General features: G+C 41.7%; 1 protein-coding gene across 1 annotated transcript in view; it reads left to right on the top strand.

Annotated features, from left to right (window-relative positions):
- Positions 1–13955, top strand: part of MUC6 (mucin 6, oligomeric mucus/gel-forming) — an 81713-nt gene that overhangs the window by 26085 nt on the left and 41673 nt on the right. Inside the window, exons 26-35 of the mRNA XM_083459391.1 lie at positions 110–295; positions 1654–1893; positions 2932–3088; positions 4387–4536; positions 5067–5132; positions 5886–5921; positions 7150–7185; positions 8688–8720; positions 10346–10393; positions 12780–13238. Of these exons, the coding sequence (XP_083315517.1) occupies positions 110–295; positions 1654–1893; positions 2932–3088; positions 4387–4536; positions 5067–5132; positions 5886–5921; positions 7150–7185; positions 8688–8720; positions 10346–10393; positions 12780–13238 (1411 nt within the window). The remainder of the gene's footprint in view (positions 1–109; positions 296–1653; positions 1894–2931; positions 3089–4386; positions 4537–5066; positions 5133–5885; positions 5922–7149; positions 7186–8687; positions 8721–10345; positions 10394–12779; positions 13239–13955) is intronic.

Raw genomic sequence — 13955 nt, forward strand, 5'->3', positions numbered from 1 at the left:
AAAACACAGACCAAATTACATTGCACACAAGTAAACGACTCATTCTTTGCAAAAGTCTACAGAAATTCTGTTAGATAGCTTTTCTAGTCACATGTTATTTTCCTTGCAGAATCTGACAATCACTTTGGCAGACAGAACATACACTGTCTCTGGTTGGAATCCTATGACAGAGTTCTTTATAGAAGAGAATGCCCTCCACTTGATTATTGAGATTGCAATCCCTGGCAAATATGACATGTCCCTTGTCTGGAACAGGCACATGAACATATTCATCAAAATATTCAGAGGAGCAAAGGTAACAAATAACCTCTTACCATGGGGCTTCAGGGGTGGCCGTTTGCTGACCGGCGCAGCTGCAGCGCAGACAGTGGGGAGTTAGGAGACTTGTTCATCCTTGCAGCCAGAAGGGGACATTAAAGCTTCTACTGTTGCATGATGTGAAAGAGGCCTGTGATGTGAGTCAATCATGTCAAGGCTTGTAAGTCAGGTGGAGGCAGTGACCTGGCTCAAACCAGCTCTGCCTTTTCCCTATAAAAGGGAATGGTGCTTGGACTCCGAGCTCTTTTGATGATACTGGATTTCCCACCCTCCCACTGTATTACATGGTGGTTCTGCCCAAAGGTGAGTTGGATTGTGTGAGCAGCTTGCTATGGAATGCTCGGTAACCCTATTTGGGGCCAGGGAGGAATTTTTCCTTGCTGGCTAATTGGTCTGCCTGCCGGTTTTTCACCTGTCTCATAGCAAATGAAACAACTTGGGCAGATAAGTCATTGAGTTTGGCTCTTTAGCATTTGGGTACCCTGCTAAAAGGGTGTAGAAAGAAGTATTGCTGCTCGGGAACCCACACAGGGGCAGCCCTGGAGGGAGCTCTAATGTACGTCGGGGGGCAACCTTCTTTTTAGGGTCGACCCACTTCATTATCAACCAATTGGATGGTTGATCTTAGATACATACTCTGTGCCTTCACCAAAACCTGCTTACATCTATAATCAGTAAAGCTGTGGCCTATTTCATCCCAATGCCAATGTTCTGTGTCTTATTTACCATGGCTGCCCCCAACACTGGGCAGCACACTCCACACAACTGGGCATTCAATGTGAAGCCAATTCCTAATCCGTTGTTTCTTTGCCTTTCTTGGGAAAGGCAAATAAAGCTGAATGGGAAGTTGCAGTCCCAAAATTTGTTGTAAGCAGAAATTTCTGAGGAAGATTTATCACAGGCTAGTCTCCACAGAGAAGTGATAAGACAGACACTCTTTGCAGTTCCACTTTTCATATGGTTTTTTACAAGGCAAAGTGACTGTGGGTCACATCAGATTGAGCAGGAAACTGGAGGTGGGACTATTTCTTTGTCGGGTGTTTCTCTGAGCAGAATCACACTCCAGCTGCTTTTCTAAGGGAAGAAAGAGATGTGGGGGAACTCATATACATATATCTCCCCTCCAAATGGGAAAGCAATGTAGGGGATAATTTTAAACAGAAGAGTTGTCAAAGAAAGAACTAAACAGATCCTCTCTCTCCACTCGGCTCCACCATCACTGGTCATCCACTCAATATCAAGTTACTCACATGGCTCATTTACATTTTAAAAGGTTCCCTTTTTATGTTTTGTTCTGACGTCCATAACTTTTATTTTTATTTTACTCTAATCTAGGATCACCTCTGTGGTTTATGTGGTAATTACAATGGGAATATAAGAGATGACTTTGAAACTCGAAGTAGATATGTGGCATCCAATGAACTGGAGTTTGTGAATTCCTGGAAAGAGAATCCCCTTTGTGGGGATGTGTTCTTTGTGGCTGATCCATGCAGTAACAACCCCTATCGCAAAGCATGGGCAGAAAAGAAGTGCTCCATTATCAACAGTCAAGTATTTGCTTCTTGCCACAGCAAGGTAAAAGTTTATCCTATGCTTTAAGATAGTAACATTGCCTCTTCAAGTGCTAACAATTCCTCCTATGCATGCTTCCAAATGCCAGCTGCCTTTTTATTATTTTGAATTTATGTATTTACTTATGTATATATCTACTTTTTTAAAAAAAATCTTGCCTTTACAATGGTGGTGGGGAGGTAGATTGGGACAAATCGCCAGCGCAACAATTGTGCACAGATCAGGCCTAATGCTAACCATGAGCCCCACCCTCAGAATGCCCCATTTTGGCTTGGCCAGCAGAGATACTACTGGTGGGCCTCCCCAGCCCACCCCAATGCAGGCAGTGGAAGAAGGAGGTCTCCATCAATGGAGTGACATGAGTGTCACTCTATTGGCATCAGGTGGGAGAAGTCTGGCTGAGCCAGTGGAAGCCCACAGAGAGATGCTTCCACTCAATCCATCACCAGCCCTGAACCCAGCATAAGGTGGGGGTTTGAATTGCAGCCTAAACCGTTAAAATATTACAATAATAAAAGATTGGCAGTTAAAACAACACAGAGAATCACAGAGAAAAATCCAGCAGTGCTTTCATGAAGTGATTGAAATTAACAGTGCAGTCTTATACATGTCTCCATATAGTAGTAAGCACCAATGAGTTCAATGAGCCTTATTCCCTGGTAAGTGTGCATGGGATTGCAGCCTGGTAGAGCAAACCAACTGTGGTGTGAGAGGAGAATTTGTAGCCCAGGAAGCACCATAGCCAAGCCCTCTCAGTCTTGTATTGGCTATGGTGGATCTGGGGTGGGGGCGCTGTTCTTCCCCACCAATGCCAGTGTTCTCATCTTTGTTTGTTTTACATTTTCCTCCCATTGGTTCCTCTGGAAGGGAAATTTGCTAGGCCAAATATCATTCTCTGTCCATACAGCAGATGATACTGTAAAGCGGATGTGTGGTTTGATTAGCGGATATTGCTTGTTTGGTCCCACTGAAAATGTAAGGATGAACTTTTAATTAACACCAACTTTCTGGTTTGGCTTCATTGTTCTTTCCCTGCCCCAGGTGTACCGCAGGCCTTATTATGAAGCTTGTGTCCGGGATTCATGTGGCTGTGACACAGGAGGGGACTGTGAGTGCATGTGTGATGCTGTTGCAGTGTATGCAAAAGCATGCTTAGAAGCTGGCGTCTGTGTTGACTGGAGAACCCCAGACTTCTGCCGTAAGTTTCTTAACAATGCCTCTTTTAAAGTGTGCTGGGTTTCTTAAAATGCATTGATACTTCTATATGTTAATAATATTCAGAACTGGATAATACCTATTAAGTTTGCTGACTGCTAAAACTATGGAGCAGGAAGCATTATATTTTTAGAGCAGTGTTTTCATAAACCGTATCAACCCTCTGAAGTCGATTCAATGAGAAGATAAATAATTGTGGCCAGCTGCCACCACTACAAGCAGCTTGTCCTCTTTGTCAAGCCTGTCTTGCACAGTGCAGATGTAGGAGTGCCTTTAATGTTTTCTAGGTGCAGCTGCAGCCACAGGTAAATTATTAGCACATTATGTGCGCAATTGTGCAACAATGAAGCATATGAAGCCTACCCCTTCAATCATGCCAGTTTCTCAGTGCAGCATTTCACATGCAGAAATATATCAGTGGACAATCTGATTTGGGACAGAATCCCTGGAGCTAGGAAGTTTTAAATCCAGTCTTGGCACATGACGAAAAACTGGATTCTACAGAGATTTCTTTACATCTCAAGTCAAAGTACAGCCAAAACCATCTGGTCCACTGCCAAAGACATGGCCAAAGACATTCTTCATTTATGTAAAGAAGCCTTGCTCTTCTAGATTTATTCAACACTGCAGCAGCAATATACCCCAGGATGGATTATGGAAGCATTCAGTGACCCAGTTTGCATGTAAACCTAAGCCAGATCATGGCTTAATGCAAATGTGTGAGCGTGCAGATTTCTGGAAAGGAATTCACAGCTGGTTAGGCCTTCCTCCAGTGCTGCTGTGAGGTAAGCCATGGTGTGGCTTTGCATGCCATCAGAATCCAGGCTCACAGTTTGTTTCACCATGTTGTAACCAAGGATTTTTGTCCTTGGGTTACAACTCAGGGTTTGTCTGGAGACCACAAGCCTGGGCTCAGACAACATCCTAAGCCAGAGCATGGCTGGCTTGACAGCAGCAGCAGGACAGAAGAAAGGAAAAAACAGTAGTGATCTCCTCTTCAGGAAACTGCACCCTTGCACATTTGTGCTAAACTATGGTTTGGCTTAGTGTTGCGACTGTTGCATGCAAACTGAGCCAGAGTGAGAATATGGCCAAAACCTTCAAGGATGAAATCAAGTATAACTTAAGAAACTGATAATGAAGATCTTTCACTAGATGCTTCCATCTTTAAATGAGTTTGCCACAGGGGAAAACAATGCAATGTTTCTCCAGTGTGCTATTTTTTCATTTAGGAAATGTAAGTGGATAGATTGAATAACAATCACTTTCTCATCTCTTTAGCTGTCTACTGTGACTATTTCAACAGCCATAAGAAGAATGCCATGGATGGCACCTATCATAACTTTGTTAATGAACTGAATTGCACCTGGCATTATCGCCCTTGTAAATGTCCATACCAGCTACTAACCTTCAGAGAAATAAACATCGAAGGTATTTTCCCCCTACTTTTAAAAAAACAGAAACCGTGCTAGCAGTGGCGGAGCTTCATGCTTCAGCACTGGGGGGTGGGGGTGGAGATCAGGCAGGGTCGGGGGTGGCGTGCGTCCCGGGGGGCATGACGCACTGCCCGCAGGGGCATGGCGCACGTCCTGGGGGCAGGGCACACCGCCTGCAGGGGCATAGCGCCCAGCGCAGGGGGGGCTAGCCACGATGGCACCCTACTGGGATCGCGCTGCCGGGGGCAGTGCACTCCTCTTCCTCCGCCAGTGTGTGCTAGATATTATTGATAGGAAACTAGTAGCAAGTAGGCAAAATGCTTTTGTAAATCTTTTACAAAACAATTTGTAGGAAATAATAGGCCTGAATTCATGGTTGGAAATGTGGGTTTATAGCTGGTTCTCTAAGACTGACTTATACATTACAGGAATTCTTCTTTCTGAAACCTTTTTCTGAGACTAGTGTTTACCTAAAACTTTTGCTATACGTATGTATGATGAACAATATTTCTTCTTTGCTCCTAGGCTGTTACAACTGTTCAGAGCATGACTACTATAATCCTAAGGAGAAAAAATGTGTGCCTTGTAGCGGTAGGTTAAAAAGTCCACTTTCAAATTCCTTGCTTCCAACATTTCCTATTTTAAGAAGCATCATTTATAGTGAAATCCTTTGCATGTTTACTGATTTCATTGGGACTTTTTCCCTAATGTGGATAATATACATAGGATGACACTCTTATTTAACCGTCTTATTTAAGACTCTTATTTAACCAGAGGGGCTCTTAAAGCTGCCATTGCATTATCTTCACTTATTCATTTGTTTGTTCTTAACTTTAAGAAACGTACTGTACTATGTCTACTAGCGTCTAAAGTTAAGGTGATTCAGGAATGATGTGTATACAGTGGTTGATGAAAAAGTAGTAAAATTATAATTAGCTAGGATCAGAACATCCTGATATTGCATATCCTAGTCCCACACTCTAACCACTATACCACAATAAATTAAAACTTCTCAAATTACTTAAATCCTGGAATTCTAGATTACTTCTTCATATGCAAAGTTGTACTTTTACTATTGAAATAGGAGGAAAAATATATTATTTGCAGAAATCCTCATTATGGAAAAAGTATATAGCTGAAATAATAATAATAATAATAATAATAATAATAATAATAATAATAATATAGCAGTGGTTAGCATCACAATACCATCAACAAATTCACTTAACATTCAGTAATTTTTCTACACAAATGTTGCTTCCATGCAAGAAAACTAAATATGTAAAAGTCTATATTTATATATACGTTTTTCTGTTGTACAACTCACATTTGTCTTTTCACCAGGTCCAGTTTCCCCAACTCCTCCATTACCAACAACAAGTGAGTATAAGATTTTGAAATGTATATTTCAAAGTATGTAACACTGAATGTAATGTCTATTTTGTATAGGGATGAGAAATGATCCATTTGCCAATATTGCATAGCAATAATGGTGATTATGATGATGAACAGAAGACACAGATATGATGATCTATCAAATAAAATCCACTGGGGGGAATCGGAATTATTTACATGAATTAGATTGGATTAAGCAGATGATCAGAGCATATTGCACATGCAGTCCTCTTCAATACTTCATCCGTACTTTTGCATGCTCTTGTCAATTCTGTGGTATGGACGAGTAAGAAATCTTCATCATAGAAAAGTATAGCTAGTATAATTTACTACTACTACAGAGGTTCCCATCACAACACCATCAACAAATGTAAGAGTTGGTTCACATTCAATGATTTTTCTACACAGATGTAACTTCCATGTGAACTCTGTATCTATATGGGTTTTTTGTTGCACAACTGTAACTGACATGTGCAACATGCGACTTGGTGAAACAAGTGTTTACTGTATGTGATGTGTCCACATGGTCTCCTGCAACTAAAGTTATTTGCATATAGAGGATCAAAATGAAAAACACTCCTAAAACACTCGACCCCTTTGATTTTATAAAACATTGCATATTCCATTTTATACTCACTGCTACATTGCACTCACAGTTTTATACTTACTATTTTAGCTTTTAAAAACTGGTTTTATTGATAATTTTATGGTTTTATTCTTCTTTTAAATGGCTTAGTCCCCCACCCTCCTTACAATCAATAATAATAATAATAATAATTTATTTATATCCCGCCCTCCCCAGCCGAAGCTGGGCTCAGAGCGGCTAACAACAGTAAAATAATACAACATTCTAAAATCATTTCATTATAAAATTAATTCAATTAATTCAAGCAGTACAGTCGACTTGCAACCTGCACAAATTTAACGTGTGTGAATACGCATCACTGAAAAAAGGGGCAGGTCAGGCATTTGGAGGGGAGGACATTGGCAATACCACCACCCCACCCCACCCAATTTGGAGGTGCAGTGATCATTGGAGACTGTGTGAGAGGCCTTAGAAGAACATTTGGAGGGTTTTTATTTTATTTTTTGCTATACACAACTTTGGCTTTTACACACTATTGCTGGAACGTAACCACCACATAAGTTGAATTGACTATATATAAATTGTAGGAAACAAATAAATAAAATTAAAAAAATATATTTCCACCAGGTTCACTTTCTCCAACTACCCCATCACCAACAACAAGTGAGTATAAGATTTTAAAATGTGTATTTTAAAATATATGACACTGAGTTTAATGTAAAGTCTGCATAGTGGTAGGAAACAATCAATTTGCCTGTATTGCATCGTAATAATAGTGGTGATGATTATGATGGTGAACAGAAGACAGAGATATGTTGATCCATCAAATAAAATCCATTTTGGGGAAATCGGGTTTATTTACAGGAACCACTCTTTCCTAGGTTAGAATCATAGCTGTCAACGTTTCCCTTTTTTTAAGGGAAATTCCCTAATTCCCAATAGGATTTTCCCTTAAAAAAAAGGAAAAGTTGCCAGCTATGGTTAGAATCAGCAGGTGATCAGTGCATAGTGTATGAGGATGAACATCTCACACATGCAGTCCTCATCAATACTTCACAATATGGATGGAGATGCATGCTCATATCAATCCTGTTACATGGACGAGGATGCTTATCCCCATCTACTATAGGCACATGATTGTGATCCTCAAATCATTAGTTGTGTGTTACTCATCATATGTTAACACCTTGTCATTTGCAAATATGTATGGAACTAAGAATTTTGTTATTTAGACTCTGCAGAGAACACAGCCCAAAGAGCCAGACATCATCTACATGTTCTCATATGAAGTATTGATTCAGTCTGGTACCTTTCATAGTGAATTAATTTACAGCCTTTGGCAGTTGTAATGTTTATTTTTTTTAATGTTTCTCAAAGAAAGAATAGAAATGGGATATATTCATATGGGCAAAATAATTCACAGATATATAGAGTACTGAGCCAAACACACACAGGGTTATGTGCACTTTGTGCAAAAAAAAATAAAAATCAAAAGCTGCGCACTGCAGAAAATTTGTGAATGAAGTGATTTTGCATGTTGTTGCCTATTTAGTATGTAATCATGGAGGAGAGACAGGGCTGCAGACATCCAGATTTTATATGTTAGGCAATCCCAAGGCCAAATTGTGCTTCCACCCTTCCATTTGCTTTTTTTAAAAAAATGAACCCAGTGTTTGACCACTTCTCTCCTCCTCTTCTTACATCCCTATTTCCTGCTTCTTTGTGTTTCTTGTGACACTAGTTTCACACTGCCAGTTTTATTTCAGATGCATTCTGGGGAAAATGGTACCCAAAAGCTCTGATTCAGGCACAACAAGCAATAGTGTTGAAAGTTGGGGTGTCAAGAGAAAGGAGTTGCCATTGCTCCACAATAAATGGCCCTAAGTACCCCCCCTTCCTCCACTCCTAAAACCAAAGTGAGCTGTTTTACTTCCTCCCTGAAAATGGTTGGAATGTTTCCTACCCTTGCTTGGAGGTTTACCACTTGGGAATGGTGTGTGTGAATTGAACAAGCAAGAATTCTGATGTTTCCAGAACATTGAACCCTTTGATTAAAAAATAATAATACTTGACTATATAAATGAAATATACTGGTGCTCTCAAAACTCAGAAGCTCCTCAATTTTATATTCTACATTATGCTCACACTTCTTCTCTTTTCCATAGCTCCAACACGGACCACAGTATCTCCGAAAACAGGTGAATATAAGAGTTTAACACATGCTACTTACAGGTATATAAGTTACACTCTTGTGCACTGAAAGCAACAAGTCCATTTTCCAGTATTGCCCAATGATAACAAAGAACATAAAACACAGGTATGCTGATCCCACAAGTGTGATCTGTGAGGGGAATGAGACTTTCACTGCTGGGTCTATTTTGGATGTGAATGAACATTCGCCACATGCAGTCCTTGTTATTCCTGCACAGTTTGGATAGCTATGTATGTTATCATCCATCCTGCAATCAGGATGGGGGGAAATGAGTTTGTGTAACAAGTTGTGCATAATTCAGTATGTCCCAACATATTGTTATATGCTACTGTTTCCAAGGTGCCAGAAGCATCTTACATTTAGATTCAGCATACAGGTAGGTAGCCGTGTTGGTCTGCCGTAGTCAGAAGTGTGCATGCACACGAAAGCTCATACCAATAACAAACTTAGTTGGTCTCTAAGGTGCTACTGGAAGGAATTTTTTTATTTTGTTTAGATTCAGCAGTCATTATAGTCACAAGAATCACACTTGCCATCTATATTTTCTTTACATGAGATAATAACTGAGGCCACAGTTATATCCTCATGTACCATGGAGCAATTCCCAATGAATTCAGTAGGATTTACCGTACTTCTGTGTAGACATGTTCAGGAAGGGACGCGGGTGGCGCTGTGGGTTAAACCACAGAGCCTAGGACTTGCTGATCAGAAGCTCAGTGGTTCGAATCCCCATGATGGGGTGAGCTCCCGTTGCTCGGTCCCTGCTCCTGCCAACCTAGCAGTTCAAAAGCACATCAAAGTGCAAGTAGATAAATAGGTACCGCTCCGGCGGGAAGGTAAACGGCATTTCCGTGCGCTGCTCTGGTTTGTCAGAAGCAGCTTTGTCATGCTGGCCACATGACCCAGAAGCTGTACGCCGGTTCCCTCGGCCAGTAAAGCGAGATGAGCGCCGCAACCCCAGAGTCGGTCATGACTGGACCTAATGGTCAGGGGTCCCTTTACCTTTACCTTTAGACATGTTCAGGTCTGTTGATAGCTGTTTTATAATTCGAGTTTGAAGTGGAATTGCAAACTATGTTTTTTCCATGAAAGAAGGCACAAGAGGAGGGTGGAGCATATGAGCTCAAGGTCCGTTCACATAACATGTCATGTTACATCTCAACAACCCTATGTTTATAGAAAAGTGATACTAAATCAAAATAAATAAATGGATCACATCTCTCTGTCTTTGCATAGTTGCCAATGGGAAATCTTAAAATACTTTGACATTACCTTCCTCTTGAAGAGGTTTCTGAAATTAGTTGTGGAAAACAAGATGATATTTAAAACAATGAGCTACTTTTGAGGGGATGTACAATTAAATAGCCAAGATGCCTCATGGTATGCTATCAATAATAAATGTTACCAATATGTTACTCAGAATCCCAATCTCACACATTTAGATTCCATTAACCGCACAATAAAGAAATGGTTTCAGTGCTGTCTCTGTGAATAATAATTATTCAATGAGACCTCGATTAATCATGTATTTTAGTCTCATTAAAATATGAATGCAGTGTGGATTGTTTGCACTCCTTAATTGAAATGTATTTTCTCACTTCTGCTTTGTAGCTCACCCTCACCCTGTTACAAAACCGCAAGTCAAAGTAACAACAACAGGTCAGTTCTATTATCCGTTTTGGTTTCTTGCTGATTACCTCCAACAGATTGCTATCCAGGCACTGCTTGGAGACATCTAGGCATCATAGAATCATAGAATCAGAGAGTTGGAAGAGACCACAAGGGCCATCGAGTCCAACCCCCTGCCAATCAGGAAACACCATCAGAGCACTCCTGACATATGGTTGTCAAGCCTCTGCTTAAAGACCTCCAAAGAAGGAGACTCCACCACACTCCTTGGCAGCAAATTCCACTGTCAAAGTGAGGGCTTATCCTCTCCCCCACCACCTGTAATTGGTTTCCTTGTCTAGCTATTAACAATTTGCTCCCAAAGTTGAACTGGCAAGATGGAGTCTCTGCAGGTGAGTGTTCCCCATGTCTGAAAAATAGTCCAAATGCCTGCCCTGGATGGGGCTGTACTCCCTCAGGAGGAGCAAGTACACAATTTTAGGGGTGCTTCTGGATCCAACTTTGTCACTGGTGGCCTAGGTGGCTGTGAGTGCCTTTTATCAGATTCAGATGGCTACAACCCTTTCTGAACCTGGATAGATGGACCACAGCATCTCAGGAATGGATACATTTGAGATAGGGTTACTTCCCTAGGGGCTTCCCTTGTACTTGATCCAGAAAGCACAGCTGGTGCTGAATGGTGAAGCTTGATAGCTGTCAGGAGTGAGACCCTGTCAACATATTATGCTCCTATGAAGAGATCAGCACGGGCTGTTGATTTGCTACCAGGTCAAGATATTATTAATACAGTGGTACCTCGGGTTAAGTACTTAATTCATTCCAGAGGTCCGTTCTTAACCTGAAACTGTTCTTAACCTGAAGCACCACTTTAGCTAATGGGGCCTCCTGCTGCCGCCGCACCGCCGGAGCACGATTTCTGTTCTCATCCTGAAGAAAGTTCTTAACCTGAGGTACTATTTCTGGGTTAGCAGAGTCTGTAACCTGAAGCGTATGTAACCTGAAGCGTATGTAACCCGAGGTACTACTGTAGTGTATAAAAACCTCAGGAACTTTGGACTAGACTAGTTTACTTAAAGGATTGCCTTAGCACATGTGGCCCATTTGACGAATTTGATCTGTCAAAATGATGGTTTTACAAGTGCCACCTAACACTTCCTTTCAGCTTGCGATGAATCAATCCTGCATTGTGGTAGCACATATTCTCTGGAACTCCCTGCCCACTAATATTATTGTGCTGTACTGTTTTCAGTACCTGTTTAAAATGTATTTGTTTAGGAAAGCCTAAAAAGACATACAGGATGATGATCAGATAAGGTAATCAGCTAAGAAGGGGACAAAAAGAAATTTACAGACCTAACGTAGCCATGCTTATTAATTGCAGTAAGTCTGCTCTGAGTAAACCTTAGTTTAATAACCCCCCCCCAAAAAATTAACTTGTAACTTTATTTCATATGTTCATTTAAGCCAGCTAATTTTATATTTTGAGAATATCTATGACCATTTGTTTTTAATGTTTGATTCTATTAGTATTAAAAGCAGTATTTTACATTGTTCAATATAAACTGCATGGAGGTTTTAATTGATTTAAAGGTGTATAAATTTAAATAATTAATTAAAACATGGTCACAAAGAAACACTATATAAGCCTCATAACCCTAATTAAAACCTGCTGGTTCTCTGCAACATAAAACAACAACAGCTCCATCTAGGAAGCAGGCTGAGATCCTACCTGCCTGCAGACTGTCTCGCCAGAGTGGCGCATGCTCTGGTTATCTCCCACTTGGACTACTGCAATGATGAGCTCTATGTGGGGCTACCTTTGAAGGTGACTCGGAAACTAAACTAATCCAAAATGTGACAGCTAGACTGGTGACTGGGAGTGGCTGCCGGGTTTTTAATGGCTAATGTTTTACCATTTTTTATGTGCTTCAAGCCACCCAGAGTAGATGGGGAAACCCAGCCCAGTGTGCAGGGTATAAACAATAAAATTATTATTTTGCTATTAACATAAGCAGAGAAAGCGAAACTTATCCAGTATGTCTGTTACCAAGGCAAAGCAAAAACAAACAGTTAAAACAATATACCTTAAAATAATGAATGCCAGCACAGAATAATCCAAATTACAAATAGAAACAATACAGAAAAACTGAATACATGAAACATCAAAAAGAAAATATAACAATAAAGTTTACCAATACTCACTGAGCTGTAGTGCTTTCACTTCCAGGAGCATATCCTCAAAGGAAATAGGTTATTAGAGGATTTAAGAGAAATTGCTTTGAAAATAAACCCATGTCGCGTTAGAATGCTGTATAAGATGGATTCAACTAAGTTTTCTCACAGTAGACACAGTTAAGTAAATGAACCTGGGTTGATCAGGTTACCACATTATTTCATGGAATCTCTTATCCTGCAGAGACTGCGCCAACAAAAGCAACCAGCACCAGCAGCACAACATTAACTTCGCCAAAGGCAACATCGCCCATACATACAAAGAGCACAGAATCAACGACGCTAAGACATACAACACACACAACAATGATTACGACTCCACAGAAAACTATGTCAACAGCAAGCACTTCTATACCAACAACTTCCAGAACTACAGCATTAACACAAACGGCAACAACAAGGAGGCCAAAGACCACAATCTCCACAGCGACTACTGAATCCACTATAACAAGCAAACACACCCCAACAACCACGACAGGACCCATGCCTTCCACAACACAGGTTACTGCAATCCCCTTAACGAAAACGAGCACTCCAGTACACACTGCCACAACTCTCACGACTGCTCCCCCTACCAGCACAGAAACGCCCAGCACTCAGGCAACCACAACTCCTGCAACCACCACCATCCCAGTTACCACAGGTAAGTCTCCTTGGTCGCACCTCCAGGTCCCACGTAAGCCAGCCCTCCAAAAAGGGCGAGACTCGTCTGCCTCAGTCATCCGGGAACCTGTTCCTCATGTCCTCGTGTGGCGCCCTGGGCAACCCAAAATCCCAGCCGTGACAGGAGCCCGCCTTTTGCCTCTCCCACCGCCACCTATGTGACTTTGCTCTTTTGTGTTCCAGAAACACCAAAAACCACCACTTCTGTTCCACCACCGGTGCCTACAGGTAAGGGCGCTTAGCCTGCCAAAGGAGCTCTGCTTGTCTCCTTCTCTCCTTCCCCCGTTCCCACTTGTGGTCGCCCCCCTTTCACTTGCTTTCTTTCTCCTTTGCAGGCACCACACCTTCGACAATCAGACCGCCAAGCAGCACACCGAAAACGACGCCAACCAACTCTCCCTCCACCACATCCAGAACCACTGCATCAACTCAGACGGCAACCACCAACACGCCAAAGACCACTGCAACAGCCTCCACACCACCCACCTCTACGCATCACCCCAAAATCCTAACCACCACAACCCCCTCCACCACCACAGAATCCACTGCCACTAGCACACCAACCCCGACAACCACAACAGCACCCGTGCCCCCCTCCACACCGTCTCCTCCGACGCCGTCCACCACAACCACCACCACCTCGCCCACAACCGTTACCTCCACTTCCACCAGCACTCCAGTACCCACTGCCACAACT

This window comes from Podarcis liolepis (genome assembly GCF_965112155.1).
Source record: "Podarcis liolepis genome assembly, chromosome: 1".
Taxonomy (NCBI): Eukaryota; Metazoa; Chordata; class Lepidosauria; order Squamata; family Lacertidae; genus Podarcis; species Podarcis liolepis.